At 43.2% G+C, this 21483-nt stretch overlaps 2 protein-coding genes across 7 annotated transcripts in view; one reads left to right on the forward strand and one right to left on the reverse strand.

Annotated features, from left to right (window-relative positions):
- The first annotated feature begins 3446 nt into the window (after positions 1–3446).
- PCNX4 (pecanex 4) lies at positions 3447–21298 on the forward strand. 6 transcript variants are annotated; one of them, XM_074996292.1, is made up of 12 exons: positions 3447–3901; positions 6118–6232; positions 11487–12213; positions 12883–13062; positions 13163–13671; positions 14582–14682; positions 14810–14932; positions 15191–15554; positions 16647–16750; positions 17312–18345; positions 18557–18743; positions 19517–21298. In XM_074996292.1, exons 3-12 carry the CDS (start codon positions 11525–11527, stop codon positions 19766–19768), a joined length of 3543 nt encoding a protein of 1180 aa, XP_074852393.1. In that variant the 5' UTR covers positions 3447–3901; positions 6118–6232; positions 11487–11524; the 3' UTR covers positions 19769–21298. The 6 variants fall into 6 exon arrangements, with proteins under 6 accessions (XP_074852393.1, XP_074852394.1, XP_074852397.1 ...); XM_074996293.1 differs by having other exon boundaries at positions 3447–3806; XM_074996295.1 differs by having other exon boundaries at positions 3592–3653.
- The window catches only part of DHRS7 (dehydrogenase/reductase 7), a 35147-nt gene continuing 34662 nt past the window's right edge, over positions 20999–21483 (reverse strand). Inside the window, exon 7 of the mRNA XM_074996299.1 lies at positions 20999–21241. Coding sequence (XP_074852400.1) covers positions 21206–21241 — 36 coding nt within the window. The 3' untranslated portion in view covers positions 20999–21205. The remainder of the gene's footprint in view (positions 21242–21483) is intronic.

Here is a 21483-nt window from a genome sequence, read left to right on the forward strand (position 1 = left end):
AGAATAGAGGCACTTAGGTACAAAATCCTTCCTGTTATGTAATACTACAACACCCAAAAAAAAGGACATTCTGAATATAAACTTCTCTTTTACGACCACTTATAGATTAACATTGCTAACAAACATTTTCCTGATGATAACCCATTTTACTTGATGAGGTTGTAGAATTATGTTAAGTAGTTCCTCAAATACTGATTATCAATATATTTTATATTATGTTTAGGTCTGTCTGGAATTAACTAGTAATGTTAAATTAGTTTTTTGTTTTTCTCATTTCATTTATTTTGTTTAAAATACATTTTAAAGTATTTTAATAAAAAGATGGCTCAACATTTACACATGAAAATCTACCACAAAGGAAACTTTAAATATATATAGTATTCCCTCTAAAGCTGACAATATCTATGGTCCTGGACAAGTCTGAAAACACCATTAACACAATCATACATTGAACATTTTTGTCTACTCCACAGCAAAACAATCAACATTCCTCTTACCATGACACTAATTTCTTATCCTTGTTTCCTCCCTTATGACTGATAATACTGTACATTTAGAAAGATGGGGTAAATTTAAAGTAGCCACTAACCATACTCAATTTTGTAACAGGCTTAAGAAGTCTGCAGTCTACATCTGCAGAATTCTTAACTTTTAGATAAATACTGTAGTGGTACAGACACTGCCCTATGCAGCCAGTTACAAGTATATGATTTGTCAAATGGCTAAAACTGATTCTTTTTATCTCGATGTTACAATTTCATGATGTGGGGCGAGGAGACTTGCATATGTAGATACACTAGTTCTGTATATACAGATACCTGAATTCTGGATGTCACATCAATTGGATTTCTGGTTAGATACTACACTGAGAAGTGCCTTGCAAAAACCTACAGAGAGATGAACACATGGAGTCTTAATGAAGAATGGAGAAATGATGGTCTTTAGTATGCGGCTTGTCTACCAATGATTTTATATAAAGCATGTCACAGAGATGAGGAAAGACAATCATTGACAGGCCAAATGAATTTTTTTGTTATGGATGGATAAAGTTGCTCCAACGACCTCTCTCCATTCTGTCTCTTGGGTAATTACTGCTCGGACAGAGTTAAAGCTGTTTTGGTGTTGCACACCATATAGATGTTGAATAGTAACAGAGAGTAAGCCGTGCTAGTCTATACACTATCAAAACAAAAAACAGTCAAGTAGCACTTTAAAGACTAGCAAAATAGTTTATTAGGTGAGCTTTCGTGGGACAGACCCACTTCTTCAGACCATATCCAGACCAGAACAGACTCAATATTTAAGACACAGAGAACTAAAAACAGTAAGCAAGGAGGACAAATCAGAAAAAGATAATCAAGGTGAGCAGATCAGAGAGTGGAGGGGTAGGGGGGAAGATCAAGAATTAGATTGAGTTAAGTATGCAGACGAGCCCCTATAGTGACTTAGAAAGTTCACATCCCGATTTAAACCATGTGTTAATGTTCCAAATTTGAATATAAATGTCAATTCGTCCGTTTCCCTTTCTACAAAGGAGCAATAATTTCTTTTCAGTAACACACACACCTGGAAGTCATTGACAGAATGGCCCATTCCATTAAAATGCTGACTAACTGGTTTGTGGATCTGGAGTGTTTTAATGTCTGTTTTGTGCCCATTGACCCTTTGTCTAAGGGAGTTAGAAGTCTGTCCAATGTACAAAGCATCTGGGCATCGTTGACACATGATGGCATATATGATGTTAGTAGAGGAGCATGAGAAAGTGCCCGTGATTCTGTTAGTAACCTGGTTAGGTCCAGTGACCACTGGTCATCACTTACAGCCCCCAACTCAGATCACTGCAACGAATTATTAAAGACCTACAACCTATTCTTAATCAGGATGCTACACTCCAGAAGGCCCTGGGTGACATGCCTGTTCTCTCCTACAGACAACCGCCCAACCTCATGAGGATCCTTACTAACAGCCACAGTCTACCACAGGAACACCAGCCCTGGAACCTTTCCCTGCAACAAAGCCTGCTGCCAGCTTTGTCCACATATCTTCTCTGGAAATACCATCACTGGACCTAACCAGGTTACTAAAAAATGCTTTCTTTGGGAGTGTCTATTGTTTTGCAGTAATAACTAATGTGTGACAACAGCAATGGTGATTTTTAAATATATACATAACTGGATGGAGTGAGGAGACAGCAGGAATATGTAGATCAGGATGGTGTCTCATTGTCACCGTATGGCTCCCCAAACGATTTGTATCTATATGCTGTTTTACCTCACTGTAGTCACTTTGCAGCAGTGACTGCCTTTTGTTCTGTGGTTTTTACAGTACTTAAAATATGGATCTACTCAGGCCTAAGTTTTAAAGCCTGACTCCCACCCAGAATGGATCCAAACACATCTCACTCAAATTCCACCCAAGAGCCAACTCATTTTCAGATGTGACCTGACCTGGACACTTCCCCGCAAACCTGTTCCCCATACTCGTGTCTCTGGCAACTGTCTGCCCATGAGACCAGCCTGACAGCACCTACATTGCCCTCCCCTCCCCACGCTGGCCATTGTGGGCACTTCCCTGTGGAATAGGAGACACATGTGACTCATTAACAACAAGAAGTCTTGGGGCGCCTTATAGATGAATAGATATTTTAGAGCATAACCTTTCGTGGGCAAAGACCCGCTTCATCAGATGCATGAGTGGGGGGGGGGGTTTCACCCCCCCCACTCATGCATCTGATGAAGCGGGTCTTTGCCCACGAAAGGTTATGCTCCAAAATATCCGTTCGTCTATAAGGCGCCCCAAGACTTCTTGTTGTTCTCGAAGCGACAGACGAACACGGCCACCCCTCTGATACATGTGACTCACTGGCACGCTCACTCCCCAACAAAAACAGGGCCGCAAGATGGCGGTGACCAGCGAGCGGACTGCGCGCAGCTGTCACTACGCCCATCCCCTGGGCTGCAACAGATCGGAGCCAACCTCGCCCGCCCAGAAGCTGAGCGGGCTGGGCTCTTCACAGAGCTGACCCGACCCGACCCGTCCAGTCAGGCCGCATGGCTCTCGTGCAGCACGGCTCAAACCGGGGGGTCAGGACCTCCCTGTAGTGGGGTCCCCAAGGCTGGCTTAGACTTCCCGTCTGGGGGCAAGGCCTGAGCCCCCGCCATGCGGCCCAACAGCTTTTGTCAGCCCCGGGCTGTGGGGCTCAGTTTGGGGCTCAGGCTCCGGCCCTCCCGCCGGGGCTCACCGGGTGGTCAGAAGCGGGGCAGCGGCCCAGGAGAAGGCCCATTGGTGGTGCGCAGCCGCACAGGCCCCTTCCACGCCGGGCCGGGAGCGTTCGCGGGGCGCGCTCGAGCCCCTCGCTAGTCCGTCGCCCGGCGAAGGGGCCGGCGCGGCTGCAGGGCCCCCGGCGGCGGGAAGGGAACCTGGGCGTATTTCCACGCGGCGGCCGGGCTGGGGCCTGCAGCAAGCCCCCTGGAAAGCGGGGCAGTCGGCGGTGCCCCCCTCTGAGGCGCGCCCCCAGACCGGGCCTAACCGCTGGCTGCGCGGCCCCGCCCCGCGCTGCGCCGCTCCCGCCACAGCCGGCTTCTCGCGCCGGGAAAATGGCGGCGGCCGGGAGGCGGGGAGTCGCTGCGCCGTTTCTGTCCAGTCAGCGCGCGGTGAGCTGCCGCCTGTGAGCCCCGCGTCGCCTCTTCACCGCAGCTGGCGGCGGCCTGCGCTGGGCCGGCCCGGTCGGGTCTGTGCAGGACGGCGGTGGAGCGCGCAGGTTGTTGCCGCCGCTCGGCCCGGGGCTTGCCCCCGCCTGCTCGCAGGTGCGCGGCTCCCCGGGAGGCGCTGGCCGGCCTGAATCTCCGCCGCGGCCGAGCCCCACAGCCGCCTTCCCAGGCCTAAAAGTGGCGGGGGTTGGGTGAGTTTGCGCGGGCAGTGTCTGCGGGGCGGGCGGCGGCGGCGGCGGCGGCTGCTGCTGCTGCAGTCTGGGGTGCCCTGGTCCTGTGCTCGGCGCTGTACAAGCACAACAAAGGGGCTTGTGAGGTGCTGCCCGGGGAGCCGAAAGTGCGGCGTGAATGCGTCTGGGGCTGAGGCTTTGATGTATTCACCTAAAGCCAGGCAGGCCTGGGGCACCTTAGAGCCCAACGGCTTTCCTCGGGAATGAATGAGCTTTGTGGGTAAGTTTGTCTTTAAGGTGCTCCGGGGCTGCTTGGCTTTCGTTGAAGTGCGTGGATGGCTATTCAGCTAAAGCAAACTTTGCCATGCAGCGGATGGGTTTCCACTCCAAAGGGCTAAATGCAGCGCCTTGCGTGGTAATTAGTCTCTGAGGGGTGGGCGTGTCAGTCTGTAGCTTCAGAAAAAGCAAGCAGTCCTATTGCACCTGAAGAACTAATAGATACTCCCCGACTTACGAGCGGGTTCCGTTCCAAACACCTGGCCATAACTCAGTTTGGTTGTAAGTTGGAAGTACCCTTATACAGTAATCCCTCGAGGAACGTGAGGGTTGTGTGCCTTGAATTTCGTGTGTCAGGAGGGGCTTGGGTTGGGGCCCTGGGAAGGGGAAGGTGGTTAAGTCTGGGGTGGGTTAGGTTGGCAGTGGTGGTGGGAGGGTGCAGTTGAGCTGGGGCGTGCAGGGGGTTGGGGCAGGGGTTGCGCCCAGCTGGGAGGTTGGAGATGGGGCTGCGGGGGTGGTGGCTAGGGGAATTGGAGCAGGAGCCCTGGCTGCTGGGGTTTGGGATCCCTGAGTGCAGGTTGAAGCCAGAGCTGTGTGTGCTGGGGCCGTGGGGGATGGGGGGTGGGGTTTGAAAGGGTGAGCCAGGGCAGGGGCTTAGCTGTGGGCATACAGCTTCATGCACCTGCAGCAGTTGGAGCCCAGCATGCGCTGGCTGCTGAGAGCCCAGAGAGTGCCAGGGTGGGGGTCAGCTGGGCACAGGGGATGTTGAGCCGGGTGGAGGAGTAATTAAATGGGGTTGAACCAGGGCAGGGGTGGGCTCAGCTGGTAGAGGGGATAGAGCCCCTGTGCATGCTGGCAACGGCTGACAGCCAGAGCCCCAAGCATGGAGGGTGAGCTGGGGCTGCAGGAGGGAGGTGTTGAGCCGGGCAGAGAGGTTCAGTGGGGGTGCACTGGGGCGGGGTGGTTTAGTGGAAGGGGCCGGGGGCCCTGCCAGCAGCTGGGAGCAAGAGTCCCAGACGTGGGTTGAAGTGGGAGCACCATGCATGCGGGGGGCGGGTTGGAGCACCGCACATGAGCTGGTGCCACACAGTGGTTGGGGGGAGGTTGGGTCTGGGTCTGTGGAGTTGGGGCTGGGTGTTGAGGGTCTAGGCCCAGGTGTGCTGGGGTGTTGGGGCATGGGGGTTGGAGCCAGGTCCTCAAGGGCTGGAAGGGAGCCCAAGGCATGTGGCTGGAGTCCCCTGTTGGGGGAGATGAGCTGGGGCACTCAGGGGGGCGAGCTAGAGATTGGTCATAAGTACAAATAGTCATAAGTCGATGTGTTCACAAGTCGGGGACCACCTGCACATTTATTTGTTAGGTAGTGATTTTTTCTTGGGTAAGATCCAATCTGACGAAGTGTGGCTTCCCCACAAAAGTTCATTATCTATTAAACAAATTTCTTAGTCTTTAAGATGCTACAAGACTGCTTGTTGTTTGTGCAGCTATAGTCTAACATGGAATCCCCTCTGAGAGTAAAGCAAACTTGACTGTAACTTTCTTAGTTTTTAACACAAAGGCAGTGCAATTTGCAGGTAATTGTGTCAATCAAGGTCAAGCATAGACATAGTCACAACTTTTGTTGTTCATGGGTACTTAACACACTGCGGGTGCTCCGACACCCCAGAAGTTGACTGCAGCCAGGGCAAATGTGAACATTGTTATAGTGAAAGCCAATCATTGGGGGTAAAAGTATTTTGTCAGCAAAAGTGCCAACAAGTAACATTCACACAGGCCAACTTTTAGTGACAGGGCTGTGTTGACAAAGCCCTGTCACTTAAAGCTATGTAGTGTAGACATACTCCTGTCTCTGGCAAGAGGTTTTGTGGGCATGCAGATATAGAGGTAAATGGTTAGATGACAGTGTTTCAAAATAATTGCAATCAGTCAATAATCCCAGCACAAAATCTACGTCTGATTTTTAGGGTTTTATATTGCCACTCCTCATCATGGTATCTGAGTACCTTCTGTGAAAATTTTATGGAGGCCATTAAGTCCGTAAACTTCATGAAGTTTCCCAGGATTAAAAGTCTGCTTGGGGTAAGTTTGTGCTTATTTATTTTTTTATTTTGTTTATGATTGGTTGATCTTTTGGACTGATAGTTTCATGTGAGAGGTATTGCAGCCTGGCTCATACTAAGCAGGCAGTTATAGTTTTAGTTTAGCTTGAAGATAACTTTCAATAGTCCTGTATTTTTGACAGCCTTATATGGCATAATTAAAGTTATACAAATATCCTCTATTTTGCTGTGAAGTACAGCAACCCCTCCGAAATGCACAAGTTTGAGTTGCACTTAACTTGCGTTAACGTGCGTTAAGTACAACTTGAGTTAGCTCTGAGGCTGTCTGCTTCCCGGCTCCCCCAGCTGGGGAGAAGCCACACTGCCATGCCTTGTCTGCCCAGCATGGCTTCTTCCAGCTGGGGTAAAGCAGGCCAGCAGCCGTACCTGGCTCCCAGCGGAAGAGAGCAGGGAGCCAGGCTGCCACCTGCTCCCTGGCTCCCCTCTAGTTGCTGGAGCCAGGAAACTGAACAGGGTTGGTGCCCTTGTCAGTTTCCTGGCTCCCCAGTGTTGCATGGGAAATTTGACTTATGTGGGGGTTGTGAGAGTGCAACCCCCACGTAAGTCAGGTGTCTACTGTATTAGAAGTAGGTATTCATACACCTTAATCCACAAGAATTGAAAGCTACATGGAGGTGTTTGTCTGGCAAATGGGTGGTGGCGGCAAAGCTGTCCTGAAGGCAGCTGCTCTGGGCCTCATTCTGTGGGGATCCGGTGGGCTGGTGCAATTTGCCAGCAGGTCTGGGGTCCTGGCTGTCAGCCCCACTCTGCCCCAAGCTGGTGTGGGCTGATTTGTCCCAGATCCCACATTCGTAGAAGGACAGCCCTGAATGGGGACCATCTATGATGAGCTGGTCGGAAGTGGGAATTGGTGCTTCAATAATGAATGACTGATTGGTAGATAAGCCACGAAGGGTGTTGGAAGTGAAGAAAGGTAACATGTTTGATGTGACTGTTGTCACCGAGATCAGCTAGGTAACCAGGCAATGTGATCTGCCTAGAACTGCCCACATACTTTAGAAATGCAAACTGAGGGCAGGTCCTGCAGTCGCTTTTGCTAGGACTAGTATAGGGAATACATACATAATTCCCTGTTTGAAGATCGGGCACCGACATATTTGTCAACTCAGAATTCAGATAGAGGTATTTTAGATTACATGGTTTCCCGTATTCGTTGATGTTAAGTCTCTGATTTCTCTTAAATACGTTTACTGCTTTTTTGTATTGCCTTACACTATTTCTGTTGTTTTGAATTGTACTGGGATATGTAGGACTTTGCTTATGAACATAGATTTTAAGTTTTACATTAGTATGTCTGTTTTTATGTAGACCTTGTAGTGTAAATATATTTAGTAAATAAAACATGGTTAAATGTTTTTATTGGTTAATATTTTATGGTTCAGAAAATAGATTTAGGAACAAGAATGTGGAATAAACTTGGAAAAAACTGGGAAATCAGAAAAATCACAGCTGCTAGGGAAAATTATTTTTTAAAGTAAAACAGTTTGCCTTTCCTTTGTTTCCCTTTAAAACTGATTTTTTCTTCTTTACATGCATCCCCATTTTTTCACATATCAAACTTTCTTTTTTAACCTGGCATAGTTGTGCACACAGGACTCTAAAGATGCTATTTAATTTTATGTATTAAGTTCCTGTGACTTCTGAGCAAGCTTAGAATGTACTTTTTTTAGAATTTACTTTTAGAATATTTTTAACAGGGTGCATCTATATGGCATGTACAAACTGTGGAACTGATTGCAGTGAATGTCCTATCCAGTATCCGTGTGACTGGCAATATTCCACATTACATTTTAGTAGCTTCAGACATCGATTGCTGTTTTCACCTCAGTTGCAAGAGAATGCAAGTAACATAGCAATATGCAAAGTTACAACAAAAGAAAAAAAACGTACTGTTTCATGAAGCAGCAGGTCAACAGTCCATCTTGACTTTGTATTTTATTACTGAGTATTATAATGTTAATATTGTCTAATAGCCTTTAAACATAATGCCTGTTACTGATTTAGAGTGTCTGTATCTCTCCTTTCACACTAGTGTGGACTTGCAGATCATGTGGCTGTTCCCTTGGTGACTGTAAACTGTGTGTTGTGTACTAAAGCATTTAAAAGTATTAAATATAGTAGTAAGAGAATACGTATCAGTGGCATTAGCACAATGTTTCTCACTAGTGCTGTTAAAAATGGGGTGGGGTTTAGTTGTCAAGTCAGCAAGTATTAAAACACTAAGGCTGTGGCCCCACTTGACCAAAACTTTGAAATGGCCATGCAAATGGCCATTTTGAAGATTACTAACAGTGCCTTATTAGCCTTAGGGAGCTTCCAGCCACGGCACTTTGAAAGTGTGCGGCTACACGGGGGTCCTTTTCGAAAAGCTTTCAAAGTGCTGCGGCTGGAAGCATCCTAAGGCTAATGAGGTGCTGAATATTCATTTCAGCGCCTTATTAGTAATCTTCGACATGGCCAGTTGCATGGCCACTTCGAAGTTTTGGCCAAGTATGGCCACAGCCTGAGTGCATCAAATCTTTTAGCTAACCCACAGATACCTTATTTAAAACAACAAAAGTAGTGTGTTGCTTCACAGTAGTTTCTTCAGACTCCTGGTCTTTAGGCAGGCACTCAGACTGAGTACTCCTGTCTGTTTTCTATAGGTCTTTTGCTTAGAGAAGTTGTAGAATCTCCATCACTGGTGATTTTAAAGAGCAGGTTGGACAAACACTTGTTAGGGATGCTCTTGATCGTTGTGGGCAATAAGCAGTCAGCAGTCTGTGGCTGTGTCTACACTAGCATTTCTCCATCAAAAGAAGCATGCAATTGAGGAAAATCAAAAATGCAAATGAAGTGCAGATCTACATATCTCGAAAGAAGAAAAGCAGTGTAGATGTGGCTCTTGCAAAAGTAATCCCCATCTTCGAAAGAACCCTCTTCCCTTTTTTTTTTTTTAAGGAAGAAGGGTTCTTTCAAAGATGCCACGTCTATACTGCTTTTATTGTTTCAAAAGAAGCGCTTTTGAAATAATATTCAAATGAGGTGTCAAATATGTAAATATGTGCCTCTTTTGCATTTTTGATTTCCCTCATTTGCATTCCTCTTTCGAAAGAGGAATGCCAGTGTAGACATAGCCCATGTGTCTGCAGGTATGGCACCTTGCAGCTTCTGTTGGCTGTGGATTGCTGTTCCCAGCCAATGGGAGCTGCAGGAAGCGAGGTCCTGGTCCGTTCTGCTTTCCATAGCTCTTACTGGACAGGAATAGCAATCCACAGCCAACAGGAGTTGCCAGCAGCTATATCTTTGGAGGTACCTGTAAGTAAAGCACAAGCAGCCTGCCAGGGACAAACCCTGGTGAACTGCCTCTGGCTTACTGCCCACCCATGGTCTAGATGGTGTTTGGTTCTGCCATGAGTTCAGGGGACTGGAGTTGATGAAATCTCAAGGTCCTTTCCGGTGCTGTGATTTTGTGATCAATAAAATAAATGTATGTTTTGGTCTATTGTGCTTGTAGAGTACAAAGATACTCTCATTTTAAAAGTTTCCTTACCTTTTGAGTAATACTTCCTTTTGGATGTCTGTCTACATTCAGAGTTGGCCCAGAAAAAATCCAAATACAGTAAACCCTTGATATAACAGACTAATGGGAGAGAGGGGAGTCCGTACAAACAGAAAGTCTATTGTGTCCAAGGGTTTACAGGGCAGAGCGTGGGGGTCTACTCAGGCTCCCAGCTGCTGCTGTCTGCCCAAGGCTGTGGGTGGAGTGGGGGGCCTAGCAGCAGTGGTTCCAGCCATGGCCAGGGACCCTGCAGCTGCGGTGGTCCCAGCCCCGGTAAGGTGGGGGACCCAGCAGCTGCATGGTCCCAGCCGTGTGGAGCGGCGGGGGGGGACCCAGCGGCAGAAGCTCTCTCAGCTACACCAGGCATCCCTTTACAGTACTGTACAACATAGTACTGTATAGCACTCTATTTTCCTTGGGGGAGGATAGTGGTCCATTATTACTGATGTCCAGTAAAACGGGCTCTGCTATATCGAGCCATGTGAATGGTTTGATGGCCTTGCTCATTGAAACAAGTATATGCTTGAATACATGTTGTGCCTGTTACAATTAAGTCTTGAAATTTTTTCTCCATTGCTGCAGATAGGAAAGGGGGTAGGTCTATCAGCCCATGACATCTAACATCTGCTTGCTTAATTTTCAGACACACACCTTTGTGCTTTATCCTTGCTATCGCTTGCTGTTGGGTGGAGTTCCTGTAAACATCCACAGCTACCTCATTGTACTCCTTAAAATTCCTGTTTGCCATGATGCCTACACAATAACTGAGAGCAAGCTAGTGGTGCGCTGATTCCTCTGCCAATTGCGCTGTCTTACCTTTTTCCACCTGTCTCCTGGGCCGTCTTTTCTGTGCTTGTGAATTACACAGCAGAACTGGGGCCTGGTCAGTGACTAGGGCTCTTACACATCAAGTATCAGAGGGGTAGCTGTGTTAGTCTGGATCTGCAAAAGCAACGAGGGGTCCTGTGGCACCTGATAGACTAACAGAAATGTATGAGCATAAGCTTTTGAGGGCAAAGACCCACTTCGTCAGATGCAGGTAGTGGAAATTTGCAGAGGCAGGTATATAGGCAGGCCAGAACAAGGCTGGAGATAACGATGTTAACTCAGTCATGGAGGGTGAGGCCTACTACCAGCAGTTGATCTGGAGGTGTGAACACCAAGAGAAGAGAAGCTGCTTTTGTATTTAGCAAGCCATTCAGTCTTTATTTAATCCTGAGCTGAGGGTGTCAAATTTGCAGATGAAATGCAGCTCAGCAGTTTCTCTTTGGAGTCTGGTTTTAAATTTTTTTTTGCTGTAGGATAGCTACTTTTAAATCTGTTACTGTGTGTCCGGGGAGATTGAAGTGCTCTCCTACAGGCTTTTGTACGTTGCCGTTTCTGATATCCGACTTGTGTGCATTTATTCTTTTCTGTAGGGACTGTCCAGTGTGTCCAATGTATATAGCAGAAGGGCACTGCTGGCACAAGATGGTATATATTACGTTGGTAGATGTGTAGCTGAATGTGCAAATAAGATAAAAATGTCTGAAATTATTAACAAAAGAATTCACTATGATTTTACAATGAAAACAGGGCAAAACAATTCTCTTTATTGCCTACTTGTGAAAGTTCATGTGTGTCATTTAATAAACTACATTATTTTTCTTTCTTTTTTCTGTTGTTGCTACAGGAAAGATGGAACTCATGCAAGATTCCTGAGTAATAAGAATGGGTCCAGATGTACCACTCCTGAATGATTACAAACAGGAGTTCGTCTTGAAGCGCTTTCCACAGACTGTTTTGGGAGGGCCCCGATTTAAATTAGGCTATTGTGCACCTCCTTACATATATGTGAATCAGATCATTCTTTTCCTGACACCATGGGTTTTGGGAGGAGTAGGAACACTTTTGTACCAGTTAGGCATTTTGAAAGACTATTACACTGCAGCACTTTCAGGAGGACTGATGCTTGTTACAGTGCTTATTCTTCAGATGACAAGTCTCTATGCAAGACAGAAAACAGCAACAGTTGAAAGAATGCAAATTCAGAATACCCTAAGGGATGAAGATGAGTATGAATTTTCCAGTTGTGTGGGTTCAGAGACAATTAAATTTATTATTCCAGGCAAGAAATATATAATCAATACTGTATTTCATTCATTTGTTGCTGGCATAATGTGTGGTTTGGGAACTTGGTATTTGCTGCCAAACAGAATAACCTTGCTGTATGGTAATGTTGGAGGAACTGTTGTGATCTTTATGTTTGGATGGGTGACTTTATGTATAGGAGAATATTCTTTAATCATAAACACAGCAACAGAGACAGCTACTTTTCAAGCACTGGACACTTATGAAGTTACTGCTCTGATGAGACCTTTTTATATTTTTCTCTTTATTGTAGTGGATCTTGCACACAGGTAATTTAAACTTCTGTAATGTTTATATAACTTTAATATGGGCGTATGTATACACTTCATTGGTAGGTGGTATGAAACAACTCTCACAAAGTACTCATATTTAGAGATGTTAGTCAATTGAAAAAAATCCAGAAGAAGCTTAGAAAATTATATGATAGAACTTAGTGCTTTTATTTTTCTTGTATAGCAAATTAAGAACTGGATAGCTTTCAAGAAAAGTTAGGTGGGAGACTGAGAAGTTACAGGTTTAGCATAGTTGAAACAGTCACTTTCAGTCTTAAATTCAGTATTACTGAAAGTAACTTTCGCCTCATTGACCTGTTGATGATCAGTTATCAAGCAATATGTTTTTACAGATTTTAAATGTCTTAAAATAATTTGTACCCAATACAGACTTTTAAATTAGAAAAGACCCATATTCCATGAACGTCAAAAAACTGATTGGAACTTTGAGCTTCTGGATGTTCTTTGTCTGATGATGTCCAGGAATTAATTGCAATATATTCATTTTTCTAGTGGTGGTTTTCAAAAAACCTGACTATTTTGACATTTAAATATGGGATTCGTAACTTTTGTACTTCTGGACTTGTGTTTTAATTTGAAGTGCATCTGTACACATACAGTAACTTCCTTTCATAGGAGTCAAATACCTCTCTTTTTTTCATCCAGGTTTACTGTTAACATACCAGTTTTAGAACAGACAAACCAGATTTTGCACATCATATTTTTATTTTTGCCATTTTTATGGGCATTGGGGATTCTGCCCCCACTTGATGCACTTTTTCTGTGGGGAATGGAACAAGTGTTGGAGTTTGGCCTGGGAGGTTCACCCATGTCAAGTAATATAAGGTAAATTTTATTTACATAATGATCAAATATAGCACTGTAATTTATAACCTTTTTTCTTTTTCAAGCAAATCTTGTTGTTGTTTTTTTTTCTCCTTCACAGGTTGTTAGTAATGTTTCTCATTTCTGCTGGAACAGCAATAGCAGCGTATTTCATACCCAGCACTGTTGGTGTGGTCCTCTTCATGACTGGATTTGGGTTTATACTCAGTCTTAACCTAAGTGAGATGAGTTTAACCTGCACGCACACCATGATCCGCCTTTCAGCTTCCAACAAGGCTATATCCAGGGATCCTAGAATACGCTTTGGGTGGAGGGAATTCTTTTTCTATTTAATTGTCTTGACATTGGCTCTCATAGAAGCCAGCTTGCTGCATCACTTTGCTGGTTTTTCAGCATTTTCCAGAGCAAGTCCCCAGGCTATAGTGAGTTACATGTTGATCATATTACTAATAGTTATGTGGATTCTGAGAGAGATTCAGGGAGTGTACTTGTTTGGAATCTTCCGAAACCCTTTTTATCCAAAGGATGTCAGGACTGTCACTGTGTTCATGGAGACGCAAAGAAGCCTTATGAAAGTTGGTGTTGTCAGAAGGATTTTACTAACACTAGGTAGGAGTACCTGCTATATACTGTATGTAAAATGATTGAAAGGAAGATTAAAATGTAGCAATAACACTTCTTTGTGTGAGTGAAAATGTACATGCTAAGAAGACTTTAATACAGACTTGAAGTTTTACTGACTTCTAGCTTTGTATGCCCAATTAAAGGGTCCAGATTTTTAAAAATGGCTAGTGACTTAGGGTGAATGAATTTTGGAGTGCTCAACTTGAGGGACTGATTTTGAGTGTGTGCTCAGTGCTTTCTGAAAATCTGCCCCCTTTAAGGAGTGTAGGTTTGGAATCCAAAAATCCCTAGACACTTTTGAAAATCTTTGCTATATATTTCATAAAATAATTCAGAAAGAAAACCAAATTGACATTGGAAGTCAGTAAAAATATATTTGTTCCTTGCAACTTTCTAATAAAAGGTAGAATTGTATTTTTATTTCATTCATTTCAATAGCACATTTTCCAGTCTGGAAATTTGATCCATATGGAGTTTTTGTGTAGTTTTTTTTTTTTTTTTCTCTCTATCAGGAGCTGTTGACCTACAGGAAAAATCAGTTGAGAGCCACTTTATCACTCCATGAGATGGATGGGAGGTTGCAGAGGCTTGGGGGCTTCTCATAGGCTCTGGGGTGGGACCAGAATGAGGGTTAAAGGTGCAGGAATGGACTGTGAATTGGGGAGAGAGTTTGGAATGAGCCTATGAGAAGCCCTCCATAAAAATGCCACCTATTTTAACTTTTCTTTTGAGGGGGAAAAGTTCATGAACAAAATTATTTGCATATTGGTGGCAATTCCTATTCACAGATTAAGATTTGCATTCTGCAATGAGCTCATTCTAGGATCTGGAGCCAGTTTATGGACTTCGGTAGACACTGAAAAGAAAAATATTGATATTTCTTTTTTAATTACAGTGTCTCCATTTGCTATGATAGCATTTCTTTCATTAGACACTTCCCTCCAGAGTCTTCATTCTGTATCTATTTGCATTGGATTCACAAGAACCTTTAGAATGGTAATTTTACCAATGTTACCTTTGTTAGAAGAAACTTTTTCCAAAAGAAATAAGTGAGTGACGTGGAAGAAACACTCCACGTCAAGAAGAGCTGCTGGGTACAACAAATAAACATTCTCTGTTTTAGGTTTGGCAAAACACAGAGAATGCCTTGTTGGAGATGGTGATTGTATCAATAGTGCAGATGTTTCTGTTTAATACAGATGTATGGTGGAACAGAAGCATTGACACAGGAATCAGACTTCTACTGGTAAAACTAATTTTAATTTTGATTAAGTAGCTAGCTGCTGCATACTGTTCTTTTCTTTCCCGCTTCTTCCAAAATTAAGGCTCAAGGATTATGAATATGGAGACTGAAACTTTGTAGATTTTCACTTGACCTAATAGTTAATGCTAAAAGAATGTGAAATGTACTAAATAAAACTATGTAAACCTGAAAGTACTATGAGCGGTGAATGTGACCAGATGCACAAGAAAAAGATTTTGATTATTGTATGTATCCCAACAGGTCGGTATCATTCGGGATCGATTACTTCAGCTGATCTCAAAACTGCAGTTTGCAGTAACTGTTTTCTTGACATCATGGACAGAGAAAAAACAACGTCGGAAATCTACCACCACCTTAATTACACTCAACATTGTTTTCTTTCCAATTGTATTGGTCTTCATAACTGTCTGTGCACTACTTTCTTCCCCCGTGGTGCCACTCTTCACTCTACCAATATTTCTGATTGGGTTTCCTAGACCTATCCGAAACTGGCCGGGACCTGTGGGTGCAACAGCATGTATTTGTTCAGATACCATGTACTACCAGCAGGTGATTCCAAGTCTAGTCACTGCACTGCAGTCTGCACTGGCAGCTGGTAGTCTAGGTAGGTAAACTAAACAGCTGTATAAACTAATTTTGAAGATAATACAATTACATGCTTTAATCTCTATTGGGGAACATGATTTGCAACATCAAATTTAAATAGTGTGCTTCCTACTTAGATTAGAACTTAAACAGTGCAGCATTTCAGAGCTTATTTGGATAAAAGAAAAAAGGTTGGTTTCTGTCCTTGCTGCAGTCTCTTAATAGTGAATGCTGTGATTCCATACAAAAACAAAGTGGTGGCACAACCATGTTGTACTTGGTATTTCTTACATTGAACACGAGAGCACGTCTTTTCTGAAAGATCTACCCAGGGCCAAATAAAAGCTATGGGCTTAATATACATGTACCACTCAGTAAAATTCTGTGGCCTCTGATGGAGGAGGTGAACCTAGAGGATTATAATGGTCCTTTCTAGCCTTACAATTTTATGAAAGATTGTGGCACATACTTATTTTTAATACTAAAAGGAAACAAAAAACACTTGTCATTTTTTTTCTGCAAAGAAGACAGTTGTTCTGGACACAGTATTTAGATCAGGATTTACACCTTAATTTCTTTGTTTCTGCTCTTGAACTGACACAAGGTAGTTTAATTTAAGCAGCAGTTCATAATCTAATGCGGTGGAAGCTTGGGTACAAAGACCCAATCTAGATCAAACAAAATAGGGCAGAAGGCAGTGTACATGTTCCGATTGTGCCAGCTGATAGTAACATGCAGGAATCGGTCCCCAGCTCAAGCAATGTAGGTGACGATACACTGTCCTAGTTCTGCCAGTCATGCTAATCCCCATGGCATATGGTAATGTCTCATACTTGCAAGTTGTCTCACCTAGTAACGGATTTGGACAATATGAGATATGTATATCACAAAGCCAGGAATTCTCTTAAGTAACACTTACACTGTGCTTGGACAACTCAAAATGGTTCTGGCAGGATCAGTGTTGCTGTGTAGATGTGCTAGGCATTTGGAAGGACGTGCCAGACCACAAACTGTTTCATGCTAGTGTCTTTGCAATGGTTTCCTCAACATACAGAAGAAGTCTTAACAGAATGCCCCCATTAAAAGTTAACTTTTTCTGCATCTTCTTTAGGTCTCCCTTTTCCTGGCTCTCACTACTTGTGCCGGTTTCAGGACAGACTGATGTGGATAGTGGTGCTAGAAAGAGGCTTCACATACTGCTGTTTAAATATTAAGGTGAACACTGAAAACTTAGTCATATTTTGGAAAACAGATTTGTTTCTCTAAGTTTGTGTGGTAGCACAAGTAACTCACATTACATAAGGCTAAGTTGTTCTGGATGTGTAACTAACTTAGTTTTGCAACTGATGAGGTCCCTTGTAGTGCACCGTTAAGTCCATAATAACGCATTTTAAACAGTGACATACATAAGCAAGCTATGACAGAAGTTGAACAAATAGGTATTTACTGAATTAGGAAGCATGACAGTGCTGTATCATTTGTTTTGTGGCTCAAGACATTTTTTAAAACCAATTATGTGGAGGATCTATAAGGAGCAAAGGTAACATGGCAAATAAAATGCAAGGTTCTAAAGAAAGTTCAGCTGTATCGTGTCTATATTTAACATCTATAGTCAATTTAGACAGTATGATGGGTGCTATAAAATTTTTTACCTCCATTGGTACCAGAAATATTAAAAATGCATTGCTGGGAATAATTTGTAATACAGCATAGTATTTATAAGCATGACTTGTCAGGACAAAAAACAAAGATGACTTGTTTCCATTTGTGCTGTAGGGGCTAGAATTGCAGGAAACTTCCTGCCACACGGCTGAAGCTCACAGAGTGGATGAAGTTTTTGAAATGGCCTTTGAATGCCAGGAACACGCTCAGAATTTCACACTCAATCATCATTTTGGAAATATTTTAACCCCTTGCACTGCTCTACCTGTGAGACTGTATTCTGATGCCAGGAGTGTCTTGTCTGGAATCATTGATTCCCATGAGAACTTAAAGGAACTGAAAGATGATTTGATCAAAGTGCTTATATGGATGCTTGTCCGGCATTGCTATAAAAATTCAAAAACATGCGAGAAGCTGGACAAAACAAAAAAGAACAAAGAGTCATTTCCACTACCCCAGCCCAAAGGAGTAGAAAAAACTAGGCCCATAAAGGATGAAGATAGCATGAGTGTAGGTACATTTGCAGACTGGACCGATGATAGCGATCTTTTTGATCTTGAACCCAGCCGAACAATAGAAAAAAAAGAAACCAAGCCACTGGAAACTGCAACAGGAAAACTTTTGTCTGTTCCAGGATCGTTAGAAATACAGAGCACCACTGGTACTTCACAAGAGACATCTGCAGAGAAACTCTACAAAGCTGTTGTGCTTGGACTTCCTGCAGTAGACAAAGGAAAGAAGCAGGAAGTTGTAAGCTTACCTCTAGTTGAATTTAGCTGCTCCTACTCTGAGTTACTAAGCATACCTGAAGAGTGGAGAACTGCACCCATACCTACTTCCAAACTCAATGAGATGAGGCAGAGGTTTCCAGAAGACTGGTATCATTTTGTTTTGAGTCAACTAGATTTTTTCCACGTGAAAGAAAAACCTTCCAATGTGCTTGAAGACCTTACTAAAGACAAAGCTTTGAAAGAGTTATACATCCGAGGTGTATTGTCTTGTTGTTTTGATTTTTTAGGATTAGACAACACTGTTCCTGCTCCTAGTCATGTATTTAGAGCATATACTGGTGGCATTCCGTGGTGTGTTGGTTTGGATTGGCTAACTGGAAAACCAGAGCTGTTCCAACTAGCACTGAAAGCATTCAGGTAAAGTGCCATGTGGATTATAAATCCTAGCATAATGCTTTTGGAAAGGAGCATGTTTTGCATTTTCCATTGTCAATCAAAAATGCTAATATTTGAGCTCCTTTGAACAACTTTGTAACTGGGTTATCATAGCTATGTTGCTTTTTATAATTGGTTTGCCCTCTCTCTGAAGTGTGTACTTATTCTGTGCATTCTGTTGTGAATTTTTCAGGTATACATTTAAGCTTATGGTTGATAAAGCAAGCCTGGGTCCAGTTGAGAGCTTTAGAGAGTTGATTAACTATCTGGAAGAATATGAAAGTGACTGGTACATTGGTTTAGTATCAGATATTGAATGGCAACAAGCAGTTCTACAAGAAAAGCCGTACCTTTTTTCTTTGGGACATGATCCTAACCTGGTAAGGGGATGAGAAAGATAGCAAGCAATATTATGAGTCGTGCCCCCCCCCCCCCCCCCCGCCACTGTGCATTATTTGAATGGGCTGTCCAAGACTTTACACCCAACGAATAAGTGAGTACGTGAGCAGATCTGGTATTTGTACTGCTGATGCAGCAGCATTTGACTAAACTTGGAGATATTCACAAATTTAGCCATTAAAGATTCAACAGTTCTAGTTAATTATATGCAGCAGCATAATCTAGAGGCCTGTATCCCTTTGCTCTTATACTAAATACTGGGAAGAGACCAGTGCATGTGACATTTGGTTCAAGGCACTGCATTACTGAAAGTCTGATATTTCACCTGTTACTGAAATTGAGGCAGCTTTTAAAAGATGTTACCCAGACTGCAAACTCCTCTCCTAGTGATCCATAGTTGAAACATTTTATAGTAAACTCTTACATATCCGTCAGCCTCGGGACTAGGAGGCTGCAGGATATTCAAATATTCTGGATAATAAAGTATACCTAGCAATACATAATATCTAATCTTGCTTTTCTTTAGTGTTAAATGTATGCAGAGTACTTTACTTACCAGCAGCATTGTACGCTTTAAACTTATACTGTATTTGCATTTCACTATCCTGTATATAAACCATACTAAAATTTACTTATGGTTAAAATGCTGCTTATCTGAGAGTTCTGGATGATAGAATGACAGTTAATAGAGTTTACTGTACTTGTCTGGTAACTTTCAGTACACTGTCTAAGTTAATTGTTTTTGCTTTCAAAGGGAGTTTACACTGGGAGAGTGCTTACTCTACAGGAATTGTTGGTGCAGGTTGGCAAGCTAAATGATGAAGCTGTCAGAGGTCAATGGGCAAACCTTTCATGGGAGCTTCTGTATGCTACCAATGATGATGAAGAACGCTACAGTATACAGGCTCATCCTGTTCTTCTGAGAAACCTTACTGTGCAAGCAGCAGACCCACCTCTTGGCTACCCTGTTTATTCATCTGCTCCTCTCCATGTGCCTTTGTTGTAGGCTGATGCGTATGGTTGGTTTGTTCATTTATATTTTCTTCTCTATGTAGGAAACCAAACACTAAAGCTGCATTTGTACAGCTAGAAATAAGGTTTCACAGAGGCATTTGATGGCAGTTCCCAAACCACAGGAACCTAATACCCACAGAAAAAATGCTAGTGGGAGACAAGAACTTTAGCACCAGTTTTTTCACTCCTGCCAGGGCAGGAGACAAATGTCTTGATTTCAGCTTCAGAGAAGAGCAACTTTAGCTCTGGGTACTAACTGCTGGTATATTTTTAATAGCTTGATAGGGACTTGCATTCATAGCTAGGTTACAGTTCATTGGTAACCAGTATACATATGAGTATATGAAATATTTTGATCATTTTTTCCACTGCTGTAGATTGGTTTTTACAATGTGTTATGTATAACTCATTTTATATAAATGTGTATTAGGACCTGCCCTTTCTCAAAGGAAGCCTTGGAGTGATTCTACAGAAGTGCACACTAGCTACTTTTCCCCCTCCCCCACTGTAAACAAACCCTTAAGAGCTGTGTGCCAGGAAAACCCTCCTCTGGTCACTGTGCCCCTCAACTTTACCAGTCTTCTGTCCAGCTCCACCCCCAGGTTTAGTTCCAGGGCTGTAGGACTTTTGGACTCCTTGTTGAGAGCTGCTATTCAGCTTTACAGACCTAAACTGTCCAGCAGTTATCCCTGAACTCATTTGACTGACTAAACCCTTCAGCAAGGTTGTCAGATGCCTCCATTGTTATATGTGCCAATAGGACACTCCTTGCTAGTAGAGGTAGTCTTTCTTGACATTTCTATTGCCCTAGCTACTTGAGCAGAAATCTACTAATAGAGAGAGCTCACTTGACAGTTATCCCTCTACAGGTGGGAGAGGTAAGTGGCTTTCCCTGCTCCAATGCACGACTACAGGGGAAGCCACAAGCCTGGTGGGTACCCTCCCATGCAAACAAGATGTGTGCACAAGTTATCCATTCTTTCTCCCCCACCCTCCCCAAGCACAGGGTACAGCCAGTTTATGTAGCTGGGGCTTTTCAGGCTCGAGGCAGAGAAGAAGGGACCATAAGGCGTGAGAAAGATAGAAACAAGTAGTTTGATTTGTAGCTACTCTCCAAGGAATTGGAAAATTCATGACAGCAGAAAGATCACAATAGGCGTCCTGTCCTTCTCTCACTGTGTTATAAACTTAAGGAATGAATTTATAGCAGGCTCTGCAAAAGTAAAGGAGATACACTTTTATTCAAGAAATGTTTATCACATTGTAATATTTGGTTACATGATTGCAAAAAAGTATAAAGGAAATTTTTAAAAAAAGGCCTTAGCTTGCAGTGATGAACAGAGGACAGAACACTGCCCCAGCTGCCCCTATCAGTTTAGCTTAGTGTTGGTTTGGTTTGGTTTTTTTTGTTTTTGTTTTTGCAGGTTCCTCAAGATTTCTTCTTAGAATAGGAAACATCAGCATCCTGTAATAATGAGAAGAGATTCACTTTCTACTCTTTCAGTTAGATATGGAAATCCTTCACACAAGATGGTGCTAAATGAAATCTCATTCTACTTGCCTAATATGGGATCTACCTGAAATGGGACTTTGTCTCCAACACACATTAAAGTGACACAAACAACTGCAGAGAAATGGAAGATTATCAGCCTGTCTTATTCCAAGTATGTTGTTTGAGTCACTTTAAATACTGTGTTAGTGAACAGG

This window comes from Carettochelys insculpta, chromosome 6, assembly GCF_033958435.1.
Source record: "Carettochelys insculpta isolate YL-2023 chromosome 6, ASM3395843v1, whole genome shotgun sequence".
Lineage (NCBI taxonomy): Eukaryota > Metazoa > Chordata > Testudines > Carettochelyidae > Carettochelys > Carettochelys insculpta.

Excerpts from the sequence above, each read along its gene's own strand:
- PCNX4 (XM_074996292.1), top strand. The coding sequence starts at position 11,525 with ATGGGTCCAGATGTACCACTCCTGAATGATTACAAACAGGAGTTCGTC. Across the intron at positions 14,683-14,809 it reads TCACAAGAACCTTTAGAATG|GTTTGGCAAAACACAGAGAA; the intron begins GTAATTTTACCA and ends TCTCTGTTTTAG. Across the intron at positions 18,744-19,516 it reads TGGGACATGATCCTAACCTG|GGAGTTTACACTGGGAGAGT; the intron begins GTAAGGGGATGA and ends TTGCTTTCAAAG.